Source organism: Fulmarus glacialis, unplaced genomic scaffold (assembly GCF_000690835.1).
Source record: "Fulmarus glacialis isolate BGI_N327 unplaced genomic scaffold, ASM69083v1 scaffold3951, whole genome shotgun sequence".
Lineage (NCBI taxonomy): Eukaryota > Metazoa > Chordata > Aves > Procellariiformes > Procellariidae > Fulmarus > Fulmarus glacialis.
In genome coordinates, this window is record NW_009194505.1 from 405 (window position 1) to 25,713 (window position 25,309).

Consider the following 25,309-nt stretch of genomic DNA (forward strand, 5'->3'; position numbering starts at 1 on the left):
GTTATCATAATCACGCTCCTTCCAAAATACGTCCCCCCCTCTCCTCCCTCCAAGGACGAGCGAGCCTCGGGCCCCGAGGGAAGGGGTGGACTGGAGGAAGGGAGCTAGGCTGCAGCCCTCAGGTCCTTCCCTCGCCTCTGCACCGAGGGGTCCCCTCCCGAGGTTAAGGAGCTGGGAACAGAGGAGCAGAAGCCAAGTCACATCCCTCTCCCGGCTCCCTCCTCCCCTCCAACACCCCTCATTGCACTCACGTCCCCAGATTTGCCTCTGCAGGCGGCAGCTGCCCTAAGCCCTCAACCCTCCTAGACAATCTGGGGGGGTTCTTTCTTTTCTAAAAGTGCTTGTGATCGATATGGAAATCACTGGAGGAAGGCAGAGCCAGGCAGCTGTGCTCCGGCGAGGCGGCCCTCCTCGCTGAACTTCAGGCTGGCTGCTCTCATGGAAATGGAGACCTTGGCCTCGCACCATCACGATGCTGCTCAGTTGCACAAGGAGGGAGAAACACCTTCCTGAGAGGCTCCAACTGCTCCCACGCACCCGGAGTCACCTGCGGACCAGCCGCCCCAGAAGACACCCCATGCCCAAGGCTGGAGCATGTGGTGGGACATCTCCCGTGGCTCCAGCTAAGCCCTGCCAACACCATCTGCAGGAACAGGGGTAGGAATGACAGGAGCACAGGCTTGGGGGCCTCCACTCAAAAAAACATTTGACTTGAAAAATCCTTCATTGACTTAGAAATTTTGACTGCACTCACATCTCTCAGACCCCAGAGAGGAACCTGTGGGCCAGACTCAGCCCCATTGTCCTCTCCGGCTTCTTAGTGACACAGCAGTGGACATCCCCGTGAGGAGTTTGGTGAGGCAACAGGGGAAGGATGAAAAACTTTGGTGCTTCTGCCTTGGTCATAGCTGCCCTTGATGCTCCTTGAGGGGGGACTTCCAATCAGTGCTCTGTGGAGATGGAGGACCTGCCAAGGCCAGGGGTGCAGCAAACCTTCCTTCTCCTGGCTTCCCTGCTGGGACCAGAGACAACTTCTGCTCATGGAGGACACATTGCCTGAGACTCTGGGACCAGAGCCTGCTGCCTCCACAGCCACAGAGACCACCACATTAAAACAGCGACACACCAACAGTAGAGAAATGGTGTTGTGGTACTTCCACGAACACCCATCCACACGTACACACACAATGCTTTGGGTTTGGTGTGGTTTTAAAGGAAACAAGAAGGTTGTAAGTTTTAACAGTAAATAGCCCTTGACCACCTACAAACCCTGTAACTCTCACCCAGGTGAATCCAGAAGCTTTGCACCCAAATGTCTGAGTCGGCCCAAGAGGCTGATGAACCGATGCTCAAGACAGCAGGTAAGTGTGTGCGACAGAGACCTCACATCTCACATCACCCTTCCAGTGGGGCTGGTTTTCCCGGCAGCTGCTCCCTGCGCAGAGCTGACCCAGCAAGGCCTGGGGCCCAGCTGTGCAGCCAGACCCCACAGCCCAGGGGAGCACCTTGGCAGTCCTGCCCAGTTTGCGTCTGCTCTCTTAGAGGGAGGTCAAAAGAGCCCAGGTAAGGCCGTACCCCATGGGCACAGCCTCCTGCTGACGCCCATGGCTGGCACAGTCTGGAGCACCTCTGCCCGTTTTGCTGGTGCCCAGGCAGAGCACGGCTTGACTGCACCCAACAGCAGAGCAAGAGCTGATGGTGTTGGTTGTACCCAGTCTTGTGGGCCAGCCACAGCTTGGCTCATGGCTCCTCTTCCCCTTCAGCAAGGATCTTCTGAGCTCACCACCACCTCTGCTCTCCAGGACAGCCCTGTGAGAGACAAGGCTCTCCATCCTTCACGCTAGTTTCAGATCTGACATCTGGGTAGCAACTCCTCTCCCAGCACCCAGGGACAGCGCTTAGTCCCTTCCCCAACAGGAGGAATGACTTAGCATGAGGGAATGGAGCAGATGAGAATAGGATGCTTTCATAAGATGTTTCCTTATAAGCTCAATAGCCACGTCCTGTGCAAGGGTATCAAGAGCCAAACGAGCCGTTCCGTTCCAGCTCATACCCAGAGAAGTCTCAGCACCGTTCGCACAGAGAGTCTCACAGCTGAAGGTCCCAGGGCTCCTCCTCTTCTCCCCCAGCACACAGTAGCCCAGAAAGAGACTCCCCATCATCTGAAGAGACCAACTTCAGGACCATTTACTGCGGATCAAGGGTGACTTGGAAGTGACTGTGGGACCCAGGGACATGGCTGTTCCTTCCCACTCCCCCTCTCTCCGCAGCTGGCCACACTGCAGTGCTTGAAGAGATGGAAAAAAACAAAAAAGGAAAGGAGAGGGAGAGCTGCCTAAATCAAACCCAAGCATTGACAAAACAAATACACGGACTAGTTACAAGTCCTGCGTGAAGAGCAAGCAGCAGACGTTTCAAGAGCAGGTCAAAAGTGACCCCAAATATTCAATAACAAAGAGTCAAAATGCTACATTTCCATGGGAAGCCTAGAACAGATTGACCCAGGTGTGACAGCGGCTCCCAAGGAGTGCTGCTCCAAGACACATTTGCTGGTGCACTTGCTAAGATCCTTTCATCCTTGTCTTTGGGCACTGGGAAAGGGGGGGAAATTGTTTTGCTACTGGTATGTCATTCTTGGGAATGGGAAAGAAAGTGGACGTGGGACTCGGATCACATCGTTGCAGACTATGGAGAGCCCTCGGGGCAGGTGGCTGCCCTCCAGCACTGCCCTGGCACACCACTGCTCCAACAGCACCCACAGCAGGCGTGCACAGGATGACAGACCATGGCGAGAGCAGTGTGGGTGCTGCCAGGGGACACAGGGACTATCAGAAGCTGCCTGAGACTCTGCCAGGACTCCCCAGGCATGTTGGCTTTCCCGGCTCTGGAGTCCTAGCCTACTCGGCCTCTCCTCCATTACAAGGGGACAGTGTTACGTGGGCATTCCCAAAGTGCCCGCACCCTTGTTGAAAAGGTGCTATGTTACTAAAAGCACAAAAAAAAACCCCAGTTAACTGCTGAATTTCTTTTAGCTCTGGAGGTAAGGAATCCAGGGACAGCAGAAGATCCTGCTCTTCAGACAGCAAAACCTGGGGGCCTCGTGAGGGCAAAAAAGGGGCAGAAGGCGGCTTGGCAGGATCGAGTCAGCCAACTCAGGAACGCCTTCAGAAGCGAGCCGTGGATCTGCCTACAGAGGAATGGATGCTTCTTGTCTCTGGCAGCTGTCTCCGCTCTAGAAAGGGCCTTGCGCCTAATACGTGGACCAAACGGGGCCCAACTCTCCTTTGCAGAGGATTTTTTAATTGCTGGGGGGGAACAAGTTAAACAAGCATCCTTTCTCCCAGAGGCGTGCTGGCCAAGACAGCCTGAAGTGAAAGAGGAAATGCAGCTTGTTCTGCACCCACCCAGCTCTGGCCCCGTGGGGCCCCAGGGCTGCTGCATTACAGTAAAGAAGAATAAAGCACAGATGCTGGTCATGGGCAGAGCAGCAGCCAGGCCACACTGCTCCCTGGAAGGGGCAAGAGGTGGGCCACTGGTTCCCAGTGTGGTGAAGGGGCAAAGCAAAGTCATTATCTGTCCTTAAACGGGAAAGTCAAAAGAATTCAGAGAAAAAGGCAAAGTGAGCAGAAGCTCCTTGAGAGCGTCCCTTGGAAACGATGTTAACACAAGCCCCCCCATAGGAACACATTGAGGGAAAAAAAAAATCTCTCTCCGCTGCTGAGCAAAGCCAAGACCAGCCTTTAAACGGTTGCAAGCACATAGGCGGGCAGTCGTTCCTTCCCTTACCTGGGTGACTTGAGTAGTGGTGTCAGCCCCAGTCGTCCCTTCCCTTACCTGGGTGACTTGAGTAGTGGTGTCAGCCCCCAGCTGCCACACCCTCCGCACTGCTCCCTCGTCCCTTTACACCTCCCACCCCGAATGAGTGCAGTCACAGCAGGACATGGGGTCAGCTGTCACGCTAAGACAGGCTAGTCCCACATCCACCCTCCGTCCCTGCAGCCGTCCCCGAGGCTTGGGGTCAGCCTGTACCCAGCGCTGGAGGGGAAGGGCAATGTGGAGTGGAGGGGAGAGGACGGGAGATGGACTGGTGGGAGAGAGGAGATGCGGCATCCGAGAGGACATGAGCAGGACATGACAAGCTGCGGTCGGCTGGGGGGAATCTCTGTCCTGACGAGACAGTTTGGCAGCACCGGTGCTGAGGGAGGGTCCCGATCGGGCCAAGAAAAGTCACTTTAAGGTGTCATCAGCATTCTTGAACATGAGGATGGCATTGTAGATCTTGAGTGCCGGGCCCAGCTTGACACTCATAATCTTGACTATGTCAGCCTGCGTCAGCAAGAGGAACGCCTCGCCATCGATCATCTAGAGAGGAGAGCAGGGACAAAGGCACTCACCGAAAACCCAGGCTGTGAATTTCTAGGGACAGCCAGCATGGGCACAACCTGGGGACATGCTCAGTCGCACTCACCCTCAGCCAGGTGCCACAGATGATCCCAGGGAGTAGGGCAGGGGCAACCCACAGCACTCCCACGCTGCCCCAAATAAGCCAGAGCTGGGAGCTCGTGCGCCCAGGAACAGGGCAGAGAGGGGGAAAGGCCCTTCTAGGGGCCACCCCAGGAGCTCACACTGCAGCCGGCCCGGGCTTCTGTGACAGAGCACAATGGGCACGGCACACAGCCAGCAGGCAACCTGCTCTGGGCAAACACCCGTCCATTCCCTGCTCCAGGTCCTGGCACGCGTGGAGGCTGCCCCCAGCTCAGCTTTGCGTGCCTCAGCACCCTTAAAGCACTAACATTTGCTGTACCCAGTGTGCCCAGGATCAACCTGCACTGCGTGTACTGCGCATGCTGGCAAGCAGTGCCTCTGCGCATTTTTCCACAGAGGGGTCTAAAAACAATGCACCTGGCTGACAGACAGCAATGCCACCGAACTGCTGTGCTGGTGAGAGGATGCAGGCGGGGAAGGGTAAATGGGTGAGGAGTAAGCAGCTTCCCTCAGGAGGTGATGGTGCTATTAAGGCTGCAGCACCATCCTCCTCCCGGTCCCCCCATCCTAGCCTCCTCAGAGGGGCCCTCCCTCACCCATGCCGGGAGAACAGGGCCGCACAGCTCCTTGGGTGTCAGCATCTCCCTCCTGCCACCATATCTGCACAGGCAGACAGTGCACACTCGAATGCAGTGGGCTGCTGCCCCCAGGGCTGCAGGGTGGGATCGCTGCCAGGTGCTGGACGTGCTCTCAGCATTCAGCAGCAATCCGTTGTAGGAAGGCCACTGGCCAATTCCTCCCCGCCCTATTGGCAAACAGCTGTCCTTGGCCACCTGCACTCATCCCCCAGCCCTTCTCACCTCATCTCTGAAGAGCTTGGCTTGGTCCTCGCAACCTGTCAGAGTCTGAACAAAGCTAAAGACCTTGAAATAAACAGAAAAAAAAGTCAAGATAGAAGCAACATTTCTGGCTGGAGACCCCCCATGAGCCCACATCCTCCTTCTACAGACATTTTGCACCCTGTAAGGTGACATGTGGCTGTTAGGGCAGAGGCTGCAGCTGCAGCACCCTCCCATGCCTAGAGATCACCCTGGGACCAGGGCACAGGTGCTGGCCTCCTCCAGCCCCAGAGTAGCAAATACCACAGCAGCTTCATCTCCAAAAAGCCATCTCCAGCACAGTGAGATGATTCCCACTGAGAGGCAGGGGCAGGAGAGGTAATGGGGAAATCAGGCAGGGGCTGCTGGGGCTGGGACCGGGACCAGAGTTCCAGCTACCCAGGCCTTAAGAGGGACCATCGCAGATGCCCAAGAAAGTGAATGAAGGTGATGACGAAGAATCTGAGGTGAAGATTTCTTTTTCAGAGAAACCGGGAAGTGACTTCTTATCTGCAGAGTCTATGGTTTAATTTTTATACTTGGCAAAGATGAAACTGATTTGTTTGGAAAACTGTAACATGCTAAATGAAGAGACTGCTGTTTGCCTTCACCTGCCTGCCCTGGGCCAGGGTCACATTCAAGCCAAGCGAGAACCTGGTAGTTCTGCATGTGCTTCCCAGAAGCTGCCAATCAGGGCTTGTGTCTGGCAGCTGTCCACACAGTACCCCACAAGCGTGTCCAGCAGACCACCTTCTCACTAGCCCAGGGAAGTGGCCACTGAAGCACCACCGTGCCTGGTGCATGTACCATGGTGCTGCACAGCCAGGTAGAGTGCTCCCAGCCATGCCAGTGGATTAGGAGTCAGCACGCAGTCTTCAAAAACCATCTTACCTCATCAATGGTCCACTTGGCCACTGTAGTTGCTGTGATGCCAGCCACCCCCGGCAGGAGTTTGCAGTGCTGCTCCCAGCAGAGCGACAGGGAGCGGTCGGGGTGGGCAGAAAGGGCAGACATGAAGAGCGACTGGTGCATATTGTCTGAAGAAATAGCTGGCAATAAAAATGCAAGATGTGATACAAGGTAGAAGGACAACAACATCCCATCTCATCCTACCCTACAAGCCTTGGGGAGGGCCCCATTCGGCAGGGGGGGCAGGGCTGGCAGCAGATGGTCTCATGGGTGCAGGTATCAAGAGCAGTTTGTCCCTTGGATTAATAGAATATCAGTGTATCCACGTGTTCAGTTTGGTGGGATTGGGGATGGTGGGGGAAGAAGTTAAGAGACAAGCTTGGCTTTGCCTTGTTCTCACCACCTTCAATCATTCATTTTCCGTACTGAACTAGATTTCAATGTCAAATTTCACACCAGAATGCCAGCCCATATCATTCAGTTCATTTCATATTTTTAAGAAAGCTTTTCCCTTGCTCTCTGCTCCAAGGAGCCAAGGAAACTCCCAAGAAGAGGTCCTCTTCATTCACCCCCAGCGCTGGGGTAGGCAGCAGGACAGCCCACGGTAAAACCAATACTGGCCGGAATAAATGTCAGTCATAGTCTTATGTCAGTCATCAGAACTAAATGCCAAGCAAACTGTTCAGCATCAGTTTCTGCCCTGCAGCAATAATTTGGCACTTCACAACCACACTGATGTTTTGGGATACGGCAGCCACAGGATGAAGGCACAGCATCCCTGTCTGAAGAGGACAAAGTGCCGGGGAAAATGCACTGCCGTAGAGAGAGAATGCTAATTTCCTGCCCTAAAGCACTCAAAGATTCACAAACATAAACCAAGAGACATGACAAGGGACCTAGAAGAGGCAGGGATGCTACTTGTCAGATAGTCAACTTTGGCAGTTGACCACAAGCTCCTCACTGGTGCTCACCTGCGTGAGGTCTAACTGAGTGAGCCAAGGGAGACCTGCCTCCAACAGCCACCACCCCAGCTCCTCGAGCCTTGCCCCCTGCGATGACACTGTGGCAGAGGATGGCACTTACTCTGGAAGTCTTCCTGCTGGATCTTCCGGTACTTTGGAGGTCGCCCTCTAAAGAGACAGGAAGACTGATTTCCAACTGGGTTGGGACTGGCCCGAGGGCCTTCCTCCACACCGCACAGAGCCATGCCTTGGCAGTGGGAGCAAGGACCTCTCAGACCCTGACCCAAAAGGTTGACAACTAAAGATACAAAACGTAGGAAGAAAAACCAAGAGAGGTGCCCAGCAGAGCTGGAAGGACAAACGCCAGTTGCCAGCGGTCAAGGAGCCTCTCCGGCTTGGCCATCCCTCCCAGGGATGGCAGTCGTGGCACAGGGGCCCTGCACTGCTGCACAGGGCTCACCGGGCTTGCCCCTACCTCCCATGGTGCCGAGATTTCTTTCGCTGAGGGAAGCCAATCAGGTTCCTCTTGCGAGTTGAGGCCTCGGTGTCGGACAAGTCCGCCTTAAGCCTGCCCTGGTTCTTCTCTGCCAGCGGGCACCCTGAGAGGCAGTAATGGGCCGTGAATCTCCCAGTCACATGTCCTGACCCGTCGCAACCCGGCGTGGGGCACTTCCTAGAGAACAGAGGGAAGGCAAGCATTGGACCCGGCTCAGAACAGCACGGGGGGCGAGCCAACAGGGTCACCCCTCCGCCCCCGAGCATGGGAAGCCATAGCCCTGGCCACGAAAAGCAGAGTAAAGATGTGCTGAACAAATTCCAGGGGCAAGGGCGCTGGGTGCACGGGCAGGGCACACCCAGTCCCTGCAGGTACAAATACCCGTCCCACCTTCTCCACTGCCATCACAGTGACCCTGTGCAAGTCACCACAGTGCTGGTCAAGCAGGTCACTGGGGTTCACAGGGTCTCCATCTTCCCTTCCTTGCCCCCACAGGCATCCAGACTAGCCTCAGAGTGAGGAGGAAGCAAGTGTCACGAGTGTGGCCAGTAGAGAAACCCCTGGGAGCCAGATCTATCTTCCCCATCCTCACAGATGCTCCACCATACTCGCTCCTCTTGATGCCAGCCTGCCATGCTGGGGTCGGCACTACACCGTGTTTCCAGGTTTCCCCTGGAAAAGGTCACGCAAGTGACTGACTGAGCTGGGGCAGATGCACTGTTCCTTCTCAGGACTTCCCAGCTCACAACCTCACAGTGAAAGGCATCCATGAGGGGTGGGAGGAACATCGTCCTTGAAGCTGGTATCAGTGAAAAGCATCTTAGAGGCACCGACCCCTACGTAGCCCATACGTCCCCACCGGTAGATGGGCACGTAGGGCACCCCCAGGGGCTCTGGGTGCCACAGGACAGTTGCTCACAGGAGTTACACTAGCCGTGGGCTCCGGGCTGCCTTGGGGCCTGGCCTGGGGAGAGCAAGGGCTGCGCCTAAGCAGGGGGCAGAACTGGGTGTGGGGTGGATGTAGGGAAGGGCTGGTTGCTGGTGGGTGTGACGGATGCAGAGGAGCAGAGGATGGGTGGGCATGGGCCGGGAGGGAAGCTGTGCCCCTCTGAGCTGTGCTGGGGAGCCCACCTGTGGTGAAAGCTGTACTTGGAGCTCTTGGTGTGAGGGATGCTCTTGCAGCCTAGGGTGGGGCAGCCCCCATGGGCCGAGGAGAAGGAGGCTGGTTCCTTTGGCCCTAGACCAGGAAGAGAAACAGGAGAGAGACTGTCACAGCAGAGGCCAACTCAGGGCTCTGGGCTCCCTGCCCATGCCAAACGGGGAGGACTTTTCCAACTGAGAACTCCACGGAAAAGCCCTTCCTCCCTGCCCATCCTCGGCCAGCACCTGCCCTCCCATTTCTGCACATGGGCAGGTGGCGGTGACAGTGGGGATCTGGCATGCTTTGGCCCTGGTATGAGGGACTGACCCAGGCGCAGGACTTACTGAGAGGAGGCTGCAGTGGGTGTCCAGTTTTTGAGCACCAGCCTATGGGGTGGATGTCTGGATGATCCGCATCAATCCAGAAATCATAGACATGGCTCCAGCCATCAAAATGGATCTGGGAAGACAAGTAGACAGGTCACCCTTCAAATCTCAGGGCACCTCCCTGAGGAGCTCTGGAGCCCTCCAAGCTGCCAGCAAGCAGCAGGGTAGAGCTGAACTGCAGCACAAGGCTCTGCTCCACTCCTGGGACCTGGCACTGGGACCTGCCATCCTCCACACAGTGTGCTTCCACAGACCTTCACACACTTTACCACTGCAACTGGCAGTGAGCTGGGAAGGGCAAGAGCAAGCCAGCACAATGCCTGGACACAGGCTCAGCACCGTGACTCCAGCACCCACCTTTATCCTGTGATCTTCCACGTCTTCCACACTGGCCACTCGGATGAAGGAAGGAGTCCTCCTGTCCACTGCCTCCAGCTTCATGTTGACCAGGAAGCCGTGGGGTTGGCGCTGGGGCCAGGAAGAACCCAGGTCAGCGGGGAGCAGGGCCGTGCTTCGGGCTCCCGCGCCCCTCGGCAGCTTTCCCAGCAGCGTGCGCTCCTCAAGCCCAGCTCCCAGCCCTGGCCTGTCCGGGTAAGAGCCATCCCAGCTCACAGTGGCAACGGGAGAGAGTGGGGACAGGCCTCCTGGATCTGAGCTGTGTTTTAACAAGATGGGAAAGCTGTGCCCAAGGGAAGAAGGTCTCTAAGAGACACATTTTGGGAATCTATATTGCAGTCACACTTGGCTAGACACAGCTGCTGCTGCTGCAGTTGGAGACAACAACTATCAAGCAAGCCTAAACGATTTCACATCACCCGGCTCCTGTCTAGCTGAGGGGATGGTCATACATTTTTCCCAGTTTTGAACTATTTGCCCAGGACAGCCATGACTTCTGAACCTTGAGTGTAGATCTGAACCCCAGGCCTGTGGCAGGAGCATACTGAACATCACTTGACTTTTCATAAAAGCAAAGAGCTGACAATGGAGAAAACCCGAATTCCTGCCCAGGCACAGTGGAGCAGATGATGTGGCACTCACCACTTTGAAGGCCCAAGCCGGGACAGCAGATGCTCCAGTTTCCTTTAAGTACTTTTCCCAGGTGAAGTTGTCGGGGTCAGGATAATCTAGAAGGGGGAAGATGCAGAAGGTGAGACACGCCTGTAGGAAGATGGCAAGTACCCCAGAATGTCCTACTGCCTTGAAGGACCAACCAAGTCTGTGCCAGGCACATGGGAACCTGAGAGACATCAAGAAGTGCTACTATTTTTCTCATGGACCATGAAATCCAGGGTACAAGGAAGCAGAAACATCTGGGCCTGCACAGACAGCTTGGGTGGTCCTCGTGTCTCCACTTGGCCCAACACAACCACCATGCTGCACCTGAACACGTGTACAGGAGCCTCAGCAGAGGCGTGCTGCCTCCCTGGCTGTGGCCTTGCTGAAGGAAACTGTGTGGGCCTGCAGACAAGCAAGGGCCATGGGGTTTGCGCCCCCAGGCTCCCCATGCCAGCCTGAGAAGCCTGTCCCCAAGGGGACGCACCAGTGAAGGCTGCGCTCCAGGCCGCTGACTCACCTTGAGGAGGTGTGAGGGGTTTGCCGTGCTCCTGACACCATCCAACTGGGTGGATGTATGGACTGCTGGGGTCACACCTAGAAAACACATCCAAAGTCTTACACAGGGCTGAGATACCCAGCTCATCACCACGAGACAGCGCGGGTTGCGGGGGCCCAGGGCAGACCACTTGGCACCATCCCCCAGGCCTGCACCACCAGCAGAAGCCCCTGCAGAAGCCAAGGTCTTCTACAGCACCCTTGTCCCTGAGTGACCCAGGGAATCACGGGCCCTTGCAAAGCAAGGGCTAGAGCAGGGGGACTCCAGCTCAGAGGGGCAGGACACGAACACGCCCCGGGTGCAAGCCCTGCTGCAGAGCTGCCCAGAGAACAGCAACTCTTTGCTGTGAAAGGCCATGCCTTTCAGAGCTCGGAGCAGTGAGACCTGAGCAATCGGGGGGGCTCATGTCCTGGTCACAGCTCCCAGTAGGTCACAGCACACTCAGGTGCTGCTGCTTCGCAGGTCTGCCCTGGGACAGAGCAGATAGCTGCCCAGCACCAGCGAGTGAGGAGCAGCCAGGGACAGAAACCACTGCAGCCCCACAGCTCCTCGGGGCAAGAAGTAAGAAAGTCAGAGGGCTCCAGCCACAAAGAAAACAGAGCTGCTCTCAGGACCTGGATTGTGCAAACTGGCCATTTTAATTGGCCTTAACCACAACTGGGACATCTCCCCGCCCCAGCCACAATCCCCTTCCTACAGACGCAGGAGCTCCTTTTAAGATCAGGTCTTCAGTCTCTGCACTGCAGGTGGCCCCATCTCCCAGGTGGGTTTCAGGGCGAGCCCACAGTATGCGATCACGCCTCTTTGCCCCACGTTAACTACAGGGCCATGGCAATGTCCCAGGAGGTGGCATGGAGCAGGCAAAAGTTTGTCCCTCAGCTCTGCCTCACTAGACCACTGGTGGCCTGTCTGCAGCACCATGCTGGGATTGTCCCACGCTTTCCCGAGCACCCTGTCACTCTTGCTGAAGCAGTGGCAGGGTGTCTACCCAGCACTGGCACCCCAGGAGCCTCTGTGCACTTACCAGTAGTCATAAGTATCATCCCAGTTGTCAAAGTGCACCAAAAAGCGATTGTCCACCACGTCAGTCACTGTGGCAACACAGATCAGGGAAGGGTTCATGCGGTCCACAGCTTCGAGCTTCATGCCCACCTCGAAGCCCGGGGAAGCCTCATGCTGGGAGGAGAGAGGGGCAGGTTTCTTTCAGAGCCGCGGTCCCAGCGCCCTCCTCACCACTTCCCTTGCCTGCTGCAAGGAGGCACCTGCCCAAACGCTCCCAAATCCAGACCCTCCCTGGCCTCCAGGCAGGCCCAGGACCATTCAGGATCCCAGAAGGGCAGTGCCGTGCTGTGCATGCAAGAAAACAGGCAGAGGGTAAGTAACTCAGCTTGGCCACACAAAGAAAGAGGAAAAGAAATCTTCAGACCCTCAAGATCCTCTATAAGCAGTAACCTCCAAGAGAAAAACAGCCTCCAACTTACACTGATTCAGATTTTGTCACAAAACACTTGTCTGCAGTCACGCTCCTCCAGTGTTAGCAGTGACGAATGCCCTAGGCTTGGCAGGAGGAGCTGGGACGGGGCCCTTCATCCTACCTGCCTTTATTTCTTGGATCCAAAATCTGTGCAAAACGCTGCGTCACACATGCTAGTGGGATTGTTGCAGCAATGAACAGGAGGGCTTAGACACAATAAATAACTTGGAGAGGCTGATTTATCAGTAGGTTGAGTTTCCTCTGCAGCTGACAAAGAAACCGTCAGCATTTTGTACTCCGCTATATTCCCACTTTCCTTACCCAAGCTGCCATATGAAAAATAAAGGCAGAGACAGAAACAATGAAGACACAAAAAAGAGACAAAAGAATTATACTTATGAAACATTAACTGAGGGGTTTTGGCAAAATAATTGTTGCGAGTAGGGGTTACTTCTCTTCACTAGCACTTCTGCAACAGATTTAACCGTCCATGAGACTGACCTGGATGAAACAGTGAATCAGACCAACGCCAATTTTGGGCACACCAAACTAGTGTCCAAGCTACAGATCCTCAGCAGCAAAGCATGCCACATCTCATTAAGCAATGCCAGCAGCACACTCTCCTGGCTCTCTGCACTGTGGGCTTGAGAAGTGTGGGGTGGACAGAGAAAAGCCTAGCACTAGCACAGGCATTCTGCTCAGCTGGAGGGGAAGAAGTCACACCTGAACCTGCAGGCTCTGGCAGGAAGTAGAAGCTGCTACTCACAGTGTTTCGGACCATGAAGAGGTGCTTAGGAGCTGCCTGAGCCTTTGTTATCTTCAGGTAGTTTGGCCAGCTGAATTCTTCTTCCTTATAACCTACAACCCCTCAGGAAGAGAAATGACAGCAGCGAGTTCACAGAGAGCAGCCAGGAGGTCATGAGGCTGAGCCCGGCCACCCCTGACCAGCCCTTGCCCTGCCAGGCATGTCCTACTGTGGGCGGATGGGGTCTACACCAGCCCTGGGAAACCCAAAGCCCGTGGCTTAGGCCAATGGCTGATTTTGAAAGGGTGCTAGGAAACATTAGCAGTGGAGTGGAAATCCAGAGCTCAGCTCCTGCCCAGAGAGCATCATACCACCTGCCCTGGGGCACAGCGGCTGGCTCCAGCCTGGCACTGGGACATCCAGGGTGACAGGGCTTTGCACCAAAATGGGAGTGAGCAGAGATCTTTAGCGTGATGAGTGCCTGAAAGGTTGTCCTGTGGAAACCCCCCCCAGCACAGCAGCATCCCACCCTGGGCCCCATGGAGCCACCCTGTCCCCATCTCCAGCTCTACGTTTGGGGGCCCACTACTTGTCCCCCTCCTTCAAAAGGACCCACCAACTGAGACTCGCTAACTCCTTACCTTTCGGGGGCTGGAGCTTGTGCCCTGTCTCCTCAAACCAGCCAGCAGGGTGGATGTCGGGGGAGTCAGCATTCAGCCAGAAATCATGGCACTCAGAGTAGCCATCGAAGTGGAGGCGCATCCGGTAACCGCACACCTACCAGCAGGGCGGGCAGGAAAAGGAAAGGACCATGGAAACCTCTTGCTGTCCCTGGCTGAGCATCGCACGCACCTCCCCTCCCGCACACAATCTCAGCGTATCACTTAGGGAAGCCAAGCGTCAATCATAGGCCAGTGCCCAAATCGGGAGGCACATGCCAGTCCCAAAAGGTGTCCAGCACAGAACAAGGTAAGTGCAAGGCCACCACAAGCCAGCCCTAAGAAGGGAGGTTCAGGCTGGTGCATGGGGTGCCATGGTGGGTACCTTGCTGGGTCCAGCAAGTGCAAGGATTGCCTTTTCTGCACCCGGGGGAGACGCTGGCGCAGGGATTTTGGCTAAATGCCGTGCTGCTTTGGTGAAATCTCTCCAGCAGCAAGAACAGCAGCTGCTGTTGTGCAGCTGATCTCCCTGGCTGCCTGGGGAGCACTGCGAGGCAAGGCTGGTTCAGCTGCCACATGGCTGAACGGAGAGCCCCACAGACAGAGGGCCTCCACGGACACAAGGAAGAGCAATGGGATGCCTGCACACCCTCCATCTCAAGGGCTCAGACCTGTCTGAGGGGCATCAACTTGAAGATAAGAAACTGTTGCCATCACCACAGTCTCCCCCCATGGTCCTGCTGTGTCAGGGTGATGGAGAGACCAACTAGGCTGGGGCATGACAGCTGCTCCACAGCATGTCTCCTGCCCCTACGAACTGGAAGGAAACTCCCCGTTCGCTTGACCGAGGTGCCGGAGCGCCAGCTCATCTCATGCAGCTACATGCAGGCGAGGGCCCAAAGCCCGTCTCCTCCATGGGCCAGTGGCAGCACCTCCCCTCCCACAGAGCCTCCTGCTGCGCGGGCATGAGGAGAAACCAAGGGAACCGGAGGTGCCTTACCTCAGCCACTGTCAGGATAAAGTACATAGATGGGTGCTGCGGATCGATCCCCTCCAGCTTCATCCCCACTTTAAAGCCATTCTTGTGCTGGGAAGCTCCTTGGTACTGGAAACAAAAATTAAACTACAATGTAAAAAATGACACAGGTAGTCGGGTCTAGAACCATCCCAAGGAGCAACCATCAGGCAATGGGAGCTGCTGGGACCAGGAGATTGTGGGCCACAGGTTATGTTGTCGTCCAAATTTTAATTCTTTTCCCGTAGAAAAACACATTCTTCCACCTCCTTGTGGGTTTGCGTCTCTTGCTACTGGCAGGGCAGGGTGTCCCTGGGCTAACAGCCGCAGCCGGGGAGAGTGGGGCACGGGCCTGGCTCCTCTTGCACCCTGGCAATCAGACACCCGGGAGCAGGGGTGCAGCGCAGCAACGTGGCCTCAGGGGAGCCCACACCTGGCTTCGAGGAAGGGCTGGAAAGTCTCCACCACCCTGCCAGAGCCACAGGGGTGTCCTAGGCAAATGTGGGGTGCTTGGGATGGGAGACAGCACCCTGCTGGGGAGTGGGACTTGGGGCAAATCAAAACTGGAGGCTGACTGGTCACCTCCAGATGAAGATGGGAGCTTGCTTATCGCTCAGAGTCCCGCAAAATAGGGAAGCAAGGAAGAGAGGAGAAGGAGGAGGGGTGGGAAAAAAAGGGAAAGAAAAGAGAAGATGAAAGAGGGAAAAAGACAGGAAAATCCCAACTCACATCCTGGAAGAGATCTAAAGGGGCAGCGACAGCTTTCTGCTCCTCCAAGTAGGACGCCCAAGACCAGCCTTCTTTCTTCTCCTCACTGGCACCTGAGCGCAGCACAAACGCACACACAAGAGGCGCTGCTGAGGGTCCGCTCCAGCCTCCATCCCTGCCTGCCTCGGGGCAGCGCGGAGGGCAGGCGAGCGCATGGGTCCTGCTGGGGCCGCATCCCGCTCTCACGCACAGTCCTGCATCCCTGCAAAGCTCAGCACCATCCTACCAGAGCCCCTTCTCCAGCAAACCTGGTCGGCTGTCCGAGGAGGGACAGAGCCAAGAGGCCCCCTCTCACATAGGTCCCCATGACCCAAATGTCCTCTGTCGCTGTACAATGCTCTAGTAAGGCACCTAAGGAGCCTGAAGGACAAAGCATCAGGACACCTCTGCAACCACCTCCTCCAGCCAGTACATCCAAAATGGCCACAGCACTGATGGATTTGGGACAGCCAGCAGGATCCATCCAGAGGTCTGGGAATCACTCCCAGCTGCAAGGGGCTCCTGGCCAGTCAAACCAGCAGCGGGCTCACCTCCCACTGCTGCTCCAGAGGCACCAGCTCTGCTATCCTCTGCTCTGAGACAACCACCTGAGCCCCCCTTGGCACACCAGGGCCACCCTGGTGCGCTAGAGATGCATTTACCCTTATGGTATTCATGAAAAGAAGACAGCACCATCTCTTCATAGGCAGGGAGGTGATCCTTCATGCCTTCGAACCCTTTGGGAAGGCCACAAAGGCCTTGCCCAAGGCACACAAGACACAACCCAAGTCTCTTGCTCTCCAGCCTCTTTCTCTCCCTGCTTCGTAGTGCCTGAAGGGACTCGAGGAGTGCTGTGCCTATTCCAGACTGAGTAATTCACAGCTATAGGTCAGCCATGGCAGACAGCCTTGGGTAGGGCAGGCCAGAAATGCAGGAGGAAAACAGACCAACTCCTTTCTGCCTTGGGCTTAGAGGAAGTGGAGATGGAAGAAATAGGAACTTGTGGAAGAAATTAAAGCTGAGCTTCAGTGAGCAAGGTTACTAACCTAGATGCTTTGCTAATACTTTAGAGTGATGAACCTTTATTATTCTTTATGACATAGAAAAAAGCGGCAGGCATGTTTGGGGAATCCATAAGCACAAGCTCTGCACTTCTGGAGAATGACAAATACACCTGGAGACAGAGCATACACTGACTCTGCTGCACTGAAGCATCCAGGTGTGTATTTTGTTTGCTGATGTACTTCTAAAATAAGAGAAAATAAAATGCTGATGTCACAAGGCTCAGCACTGCTTACTTGTATGCAGCAGGGAAGGTTACATGCTCAGGGCTCAGATTGTAGAGAAAAGGACCTGGCAAGCGAGTATGAGATCCCTTTCTAATAGCTGTTAACTCAGTGTAACATCAGGGGTTAACGACATCTGGCCCCTGCTACTGTCCCTACATTTGGCTATGGAGAGGAGTATGAAGCTGCAACAGTTTCATTTTAAAATTACTTTTGAGTACGGCCTTTCACTATTCAAAGACAAAAGGTTTCCCATAAATGTTTATTTTCAGTATTTTCCCAAGTTTTCCTTCCCCCTCGCCCCCATCACACTGCAGGGAAAAAAACAAACAAGCAAACACTGCATCCCTCAGCTTGTCTCCTTTCCCCCTGTGTCGACAGCTCTGAGTTTGAGATCTCCTCTGATATGGTCCAGGAATAGATCCCCACGAGATGAGACAACCCCAAATCACCTGGCTTCAGCGGCACCAGACCTAGAGGAGCAGCTCCCAAACTTGTGAGCTACCGATCACGTGAGGGAAGTTCCCCGTAAGACCGTCCAAAGTGGGGGCAAAGCCAGACATGGCGCAGAGTCACGTTATTGCTCAGGATAGTGCCTCTCGGAGCAAACATGGTATCCACGAGCAAGTAATAAATTCAGCTCCCAAGGGAGGGACCAGAAAGCACTGTACAGTACGGCCCAATGCCTGAAGAAGACACAGCCGTATCTGTAAGGGTGCATCCTTCCCATGGAGAGAAAGAGAGGAAAGGAGAGAAATGGAAAAAGACAGAGAGAGCAGGATCAAGCAAGCAGAGGAGCTTACAAGCCTTCAGGAACACGTATCAGCGCACTGTGCTGGGTGTTTGACTCTGCTGGAGCACCAAAATGCTGGTCCAGCCCCTCAGTGGGAGACCCCACAGCCGTGGCGGGAGCACTCACCCCACCGCCCACCCGGCCCTCCATACCGTGCTGGCTGCCGTTCCACGCATCAGCCTCCAGATTGCTGATGGCAGAGTCTCCCACAGAGTTTTTCCTCTCTTCCTGCTTTTCCTCCTAGACATGAGAGCAGACAGATCAGAAACCCATCGTTGGAGGTCTGCACAAAGGTTTATGCTGTGTGTTGTACCCTCACACCGGTGCCAAGGGCCATACTGTGCCTCCGCAACATCCATGATTTGACTGATGCTTGGCCCAGAAATGGGCAGCCAAGAGGATCTGATGATGGGAGCCCAAGGGGGATTTTGGTGCTGAGCGGTAGCAATCACACCTGGAGTGGATCTGCTACAGTCAGGGCTGGCAAGCAGAGAGCTTCCTTGCCTTGTCAAAGTCACTCTCCCTTCCCCAGGATACACATCACGCAGACAGACACTCTCTTACTTCAGCACTCACTTCGGTGGCCCAGACTCAAGAGAGCAGTTCGGAGCGCTCGATACCTACAGCCCAACCAGGACGTGTCTAGCACTGCCCGATCCGAGGCGCTCGGCATGCCAAACAGCCAGCCAAGTGTCTAGAAGCCCTGATGCTCCACACATTCAAGTCTTTTTGGCATTAACAGCCAACAGGTTACCCCTTCGACGTACAGCTGACATAGCACTGAAAAGCACCAATGAGAAGTGCACACACAGGGGTGGCCCTCGGCCCACTCTTGACATCAGCACGTGCGCACACATGCCCTCCCTGCCCTCCTCCTACCATTTGCTCAGATTCATATTCTTCCTCCGAAGGGCTCTGGTAGTCCTTCCTCTTTCGTTTCTTCACCGGCTTGAGGATTTCGGCGGCATTGGCACTGCTGGCAGAGTTTTCCACAATGACGGACCTGCACGGAGGAAGGGAGAGTAAACCACGGCGGCACGGTATGTGGCAATGGCTGGGGTGTCGGTAAGGGAGTGGCTGCTGGAGAATCACTGTCACCCTATTTCTTACTCACACATGCTCCCATCCCTCGTGCCTAACGTATGCGCTCCTCTTAGCACACAAGTTGGCAAGAGGTTAGAACCAGGGCACAGACCAGAATCACGCTCACGTGCTTGGGTCTCAGAAACCTGAACCCAGGGATGGATCAAAAGCAATCTAGTTTCGTAGCAGGGCTCTAAGCTGCATCAGAGTCACACAGAGATGCTGGAAAATGAGTCCCAGGAGTCACACATTAGTAAGCAGAGGGGCTGGAAATGCCCTCGTGACCCACACCTCCCACTGCTGCTCAGTCTGGAAGCACCCACTGCAGCAACCTCCTGCTGCAGCCCTGCTCCACCAGACACATTTGTCAGGCCAAAAATTGGGCAGGAGAAAATCTGGCTCCTGTGCTTCCTGCTGTCCCCTGGGACAAGTCTTCATCCCCTCACACTGCAGCCAGGGTACTCTGCCTACAGGAAAGAGGGAAACAAGTGGTGTCGCCAGCCCCTGCTGGAGACAGATAGGCTTACATTCCTTGCTGGAGCATGTGGACCAGGGCAGGGAGGGCAGACAGACAGATGGATATGGCTCTGCATGGAGCGGACTCCCCCTCCTTTACCTTTCTTTGAACTGCTGGTGACAGTGCTCACTGCAGAAGCCCCTGCCTTCCCGAGCTCCATCCGACACGTGTCTCCGGCCACAGGTATCACAGTGGCACATGCTTTCTGCTGTTGGCAGCTTGGTCTGCTCCAGCACATCTGAGTCAGGGAAGAAGAGGAGCAGTGAGGCACAAGGTGCAGCAAAGGAAGGAGAGCAGGAAGCAGGAGACATTTGCCTCGCTAAGGGCCTACGCCAGACAGCGTCTGCTGGATGATGGTACCCACCCCAGAAATGCCACCATGGTGCCCTTACCCTGAGCCACAGTAGGATTGTCCCTGCTGGTGGGTGCCAACTCTGAGTCCCCATCTTTCTCTGTGTGACCCTCCTTTATAGCTTCCACTGCAGGCATCTTATCAGCACTCACCACCTTCAGCGTCCCGTACTCATTTATTCGAAACTATGTCATTGAACCAAAAAACAAGGAAAAATAGTTAACAAGGAGGATAGAAATGTTAACTTGATAGCTAGTGGGTGCATGTGAGCTCTGAGAATGAGAGGGACATGGTTCGGTCATTAGTGCGTCCAACAAGAGGACAGCTCTTCTTATGATAGAGGCGAGCACAGCACCAAAGTCACCTGTCCTGCTGCCTCTCCCTGCAGTCTGTGCTGGCCGCTGAGCCTGCCAGGGCAAGCACGCTGCCTGCACTTGGGTAAGACCAGCACCAGCTGGCAGCACGAGGGGCAGGGTGATGGATGGAGGATGTGGTGCCCTGAGGCTGAGTAGCAGCTGAGAAATTGGTGCATTTTGTGCAACCTATTTCATGTACCGAGGGGTACACCTAAAGGCACCCGCTGTCTTATGAGTGCAAGGCCACTGTTTCCAGGGTGAGTGCAGGAGTTTGGTGACAGCCAACTCCACGGCACAGCTTGGAAAAGAAAGATGCCCTGCACAGCATGTAGCATCCCTCTGCCTCGCTGTGCAGGGCAGACCTGCTGCAGCCCCCCAGGCACCATGTGTGCGCTCTCTTCTAAGCTCACAAGATGGGAGGGGCATAGGGATGGGGCACAAGAAGAGCCTCGCAGAGCCGGAACAGCCGAGGGATCCTCCAGCTCGGGTGTGGGTACTGCCAGGGGCCACGTCACATCCTGGTGGTCCCTGCCTGGCACAGGCTGCGGGACTGCCACTTACAAGGGCAAGCAGCTGGGGGGAGTGGCGGCGGGGGCAAACACGGTGGCCCAGGGCTACACTTACCCGCAGGTTACTCCCAGGCAAAGTAGCCACCCCATCTTTCCACTCCAGCACACGGACTGTGCTGCAGGTCTGCACCCCGCTGATCTGGGGAATGACAGTAGCTGTGATGGGCTCACTCCCTGCTCCCCTCTCCGGCCTCTCGGCCCCTGTGCTTCTCTGTGGTTCCCGGGGGAATCGCTGAATTTCTAAGGTGCTCGTGGGAAGGTTGATGGTAGTGGCATTTGCTTGAGAAGGGAAGAAAGGAAACAAACAACCAGAGGCATACACAGAACACTTAACTGATGCAAACAAGGCTCAAAGGCAGCACAAAATGACAGAGGGGACATAGTCTCCCAGCCGAGGGCTCAGTGCTGTGGGCTAAAGCACCCACAAGCAGGCAGTGTGACCCATCAAGATCTGCAGCCAGCAATGGCTTGTGCTGGGGGGTGGCACTAACACTATCCACATTCAAGGGTTCCTACTTCAGCCTAACCTCAGACTGTTCCCATGACCAGGATGCCCTGATGTGACAGGATTGTGCTGGCGAGCTCCTGGACTGCATCTTCCAGTTTAGTTTCATTTCAAAGGAACACACTGTGCAGCCCAGGGCCCCTCTGCAGAGGGAACCGAGGCACCGGGAGCAGGAAAAATTGGGAGATTTGCTGATAAAGAACACCCCTGATCTCACCTAACACACATCCATGCTTTGCTCGCACACCTGAAAGACACAGGTCAGCTGGGCTGAAAATTGTTGTCCCAATTTTCAAGAAGTGTAAGAAGGACGACCCTGATAATTACAGGCCTGTCAGTCTCACTTCAGTGGCTAGTAAAATTATGGAGAAGGTTATTCTGGGAGTTATTGAAAAATACTTGAGAGACAATGCAGTCATTGGTCATAGCCAACACAGGTTCACAAGGGGAAAGTCCTGCTTAACTAACTTAATTTCCTTTTATGAAGAGGTCACCCATCGATTTGACCAAGAGAAGTCAGTAGATGTGGGTCTTTTGGATTTTAGCAAAGCTTTTGATACTGTCTCTCACAGTATCCTTCTGGACAAAACGTCCAGCACACAGCTACACAAGTCCGTAATAAGTTGCATGAACAATTGGCTGACGGGTTGGGCTCAAAGACTTAGAGTAAATGGGGTCATATCAGGCTGGCGGCCAGTCACCAGTGGGGTTCCGCAGGGCTCAATTTTAGGGCCAGTGCTCTTTAATGTTTTTATAAATGATCTGGATGCAGGAGTCGAACACACATTAAGTTTGCCGACGACACTAAATTAGAAGCAGCTGTGGACTCCCTCGCGGGTAGAGAGGCCTTACAGAGACATCTGGATAGACTAGAGAGCTGGGCAATCACCAGCTGTATGAAATTTAACAAGAGCAAGTGCCGGATTCTGCACCTGGGATGGGGTAATCCTGGTTAAATGTAAAATTGGGGGACAAGAGGCAGGAGAGAAGCCCCACGGAAAGAGATCTGGGGGTTTGGGTTGATGCCAAGTTGAGTATGAGTCAACAGTGGCAGCCAAAAGGGCCAGCCGTGTCCTGGGGTACGTCAAGCACAGCATAGCGAGCCGGTCGAGGGAGGTGATTGTCCCACTCTACCCTGCAGTGGTGCGGCCCCACCTCGAGCACTGTGGGCAGTTTTGGCTGCCTCGATAGAGGAAGGACATCAGACTACTAGAGTGTGTCCAGAGGAGGGCGACCAAGATGGTGAAAGGTCTCGAGGGCAAGACTTACGAGGAGCGGCTGAGGTCACTTGGCTTGTTCAGCTTGGAGAAGAGAAGGCTGAGGGGGGACCTCATCGCAGTCTGCACCTTCCTCAAGGGGGGCAGCGGAGGGGAGGTGCTGATCTCCTCTCTCTGGTGACCAGCGATAGGACACGAGGAAATGGAATGCAGCTGCGTCAGGGGAAGTTCAGATTGGACATTAGGAAAAGGTTCTTCACCAAGAGGGTGGTCAGTCCCTGGAACAGGCTCCCCAGGGAAGTGGTCACGGCACCAAGCTTGTCGGAGTTCAAGGAGCGTCTGGACGATGCTCTTAGTCATATGATTTAGTTTTAGGTAGTCCTGCGAGGAGCAGGGAGTTGGACTCGATGATCCTTATGGGTCCCTTCCAACTTGAGATATTCTGTGATTCTCTGATAATGCGGCAACCCAGGAGCCCACATGCCCTGCAAAGCAGGCACCCAGCACACTGTGCTGCACTGGCACAGGGCCCCAGACATTAGGGCTTTGGTTTAAAACTCAAGAGGTTTTGGTCAGCCACAAATAGAGTCCAAGTGATGTGGGATAGCCACAGGGAACCTCTAAGATGGCAACAGCAGCACGGCTTTGCCTCCCAAGGTTTGGGAGGAGCACAGATATACAAGGAGTGTGAGGTATCAACGTGGGGGGAGAAGACTGGGGACGCACCAGTTAGAGAGAACAGTTCCGCATACCTGGTATGATGAAGGCAGTTGTTGGCAGGTGGGTGCTCTGCACAGTGCTCTCGGTGGTGACCACGTGGACGCTGACTTCCCCAGCAGTATTCCCCTTCGTGCTTCTCACAACCTCCATCTCTGCTCTGCTGTCCATCACCTTGCCTGGGCACAGAGCGAGACACTGGAAGACAGCGAGAAAGAAATGAGTTGGGTACAAGTACAAACATGACAAAGGAGTGAGAAAGAGACTGTGGAGGATGGTCCCTCCCTTTCCACCATCTCCCAGCAGAACCCCCTGTAAGAGATATTAAAGGCTCATTGAACCCAACAGAGAACAGCATGAAGGCCACAGCTGGTACCAACATGACCTAGTAAAGCCTCTGCTGCGAGAGCCCAGCTCAGAGCCTGCAAAAGCCAAGGGTTTTTTCTTACCTGGCACCACCATAAGATGGTACAAGCACAGCAGATCCACCACAAGCTATGACTGCTCCTGGCTCCCACTGGGGCCTACACCACTCTGACGCAGACTGTGACCGAGGGTTGGCAAATCCAACCCTGGAGAAGACGGAGGTCCCTGAAGTTCCCCTTCCAGTTCTCCCGTTGGGCAGTCACCCTTGATCTTCTAACTGACTGTAAGAGAGAATTTCACAAGTGACAGGAGTTAACCAGGGTCAGGACAAGGGGTGGAACATGAAGTCCACTGCATGCAGCTGAGTTTCTCATAGGACTGGTGATGTTCAACCCGTTTAGCCATGAATTTCAAGGAGTAGGCAAGGTGTCAGGGCCCTGAGGGTGATTCTGGGCCTTACTGGCCCTGACCAGCCTCCCCTGGGATGCCCACCCATGGGCCCAGGGGCTCCATGTCAGCCCACCCTCAGCCTGTCTATGCCGTGCTGCAGCAGCGCTGGTCTCCAGCTGCTGACCGGCAGCGGCGGGACCTGACCTGCCGGCTGGCATCCTGGCTTGATCTCAGACCTTGCCTGCTGACCTGAGCTCCTAGCTGGACCTGGCCACAGTGGCCCTGCCAGCTGCCTTCCTCGGTTCCCTGTCCCTTCCCTGTTTCCTGGCCCCCGCCGTGCCCCAGCTGGCAGGACGGTGCCTACACCAGGATGTCCCCAGACCAGGGCCTGCCTGCAAGCCGGAGGGAAGAACAGCATTGCCTCCCGGTGCCCAGGGCGCCTCGGTGAGGGAGGGCTCTCGGTGCTGCTCCTGCCCTAGTGAAAAACGCAACGGACACAGGGAGCTAAGCAGAAAACCAGCAGTATAATCGCATACGCTCAGGGAAGATGGATCTCTCCACGCCTACTGAAAATGATAGTCTGAGTGTCCCAGAGACTGCTGGAGTCTGAGGACACCAGGCTGGGGAAGGATTTTGGACCTGCCCTGTTTCCCACACCCTCTTCAAAGCACTTGCTGCTGGGATGGAGGCAGGGCTGCTGTGGGGCTAAGTAGGGGACCATGCTCATGTCTTGGTTGCTTTTGATGCAACCTGAATTTGAAAGAGAAGACAGCCATGTGGAAAACAGGATGATATTTCAGTGAAGCACAGTTAAATAAGAACTTGGTTACAAAGGGCAAAGTCTGCAATTTTAAAACCTGAGACATTAAGATAAAGGTGTTACAAGCAGAGGATAAAGAGCGGGATGGTGTGCTCACATTAGGGTAAAATCTACTTCTTCCTCTCTCTTACAGTGCTGTCAGGTTTGTGATCAGAAATACCTGATATTCAACTGGCAGATGGTACAGACTTTTAAGGCTTTCCAAGTGCAATGTCAGAAAAGCACTGTTAAGTGTCAGGAGAACTGAAGGAACTGAGTAACTCAGCTGGACACCAGACTCCAGCTGAGAACCAGTCTCAACAGCATTGGCAGGCAGCCCCGCAAGGATTTGGAGAGTGTTTGACATGTGATAATTACTGCTGGTTATTTCCTGTGCAATTATTCGCTGTTGTGTTCACATCATAGACTGCTGTACAGAGATCAGGGTGAACAGAATGAATTTGGATTATAGATTGCAGCGCTATTCCTTAAACTGGAAGAACTAAATAACTGAGATTTAGAACTTACGTTCCAGACAATCCCTCCTCCAACAGTCTCCTGGGAAAGGCCTCACTGCAGCAAAGGGCATGTCCCCCCACCGCACCACAGCTGGGAGCCCAGCTCAGAGGGTCAGGAGCCCTCCAAGGAGCTTGAGGCAGGCAGAGGAGCCCATCCAGCCCACGGCCCTGCCCTACAAGAAACTGTCACTCCTGTTCCTCTTATCTGCCCCTCAGCAGCGGTGTCCATGCTTCCCCTGGCAACTCTGGCCAGAGCAACCTCTTTCTTGTTGGCAGAAACCTTTCCCTAACACCTTGCCCCAACTCCTGCCCTTTGAGCACGTGTGGAGCAC

The 25,309-nt window shown here is 54.9% G+C and overlaps 1 protein-coding gene across 1 annotated transcript; it reads right to left on the minus strand.

The window, feature by feature from the left end:
• Positions 1-4,227: 4,227 nt before the first annotated feature.
• Positions 4,228-23,075, minus strand: L3MBTL1 (l(3)mbt-like 1 (Drosophila)). Its single transcript, XM_009587770.1, has 21 exons — positions 22,940-23,075; positions 20,521-20,744; positions 19,581-19,725; positions 19,288-19,426; positions 18,468-18,591; positions 17,741-17,828; positions 15,492-15,583; positions 14,748-14,852; positions 13,730-13,865; positions 13,110-13,201; positions 11,894-12,045; positions 10,831-10,907; positions 10,296-10,381; positions 9,615-9,725; positions 9,216-9,330; positions 8,862-8,967; positions 7,710-7,907; positions 7,356-7,402; positions 6,255-6,412; positions 5,346-5,408; positions 4,228-4,362 (listed from the first exon to the last, which is right to left on the minus strand). Exons 1-21 carry the CDS (start codon positions 23,073-23,075, stop codon positions 4,228-4,230), a joined length of 2,529 nt encoding a protein of 842 aa, XP_009586065.1.
• Between the last annotated feature and the right edge of the window lie 2,234 nt (positions 23,076-25,309).

Excerpts from the sequence above, each read along its gene's own strand:
- L3MBTL1 (XM_009587770.1), bottom strand. The coding sequence starts at position 23,075 with ATGGACAGCAGAGCAGAGATGGAGGTTGTGAGAAGCACGAAGGGGAAT. Across the intron at positions 17,829-18,467 it reads AATATGAATCTGAGCAAATG|GAGGAAAAGCAGGAAGAGAG; the intron begins GTAGGAGGAGGG and ends TCTCATGTCTAG. Across the intron at positions 10,908-11,893 it reads GATGATACTTATGACTACTG|GTGTGACCCCAGCAGTCCAT; the intron begins GTAAGTGCACAG and ends TGTGTTTTCTAG.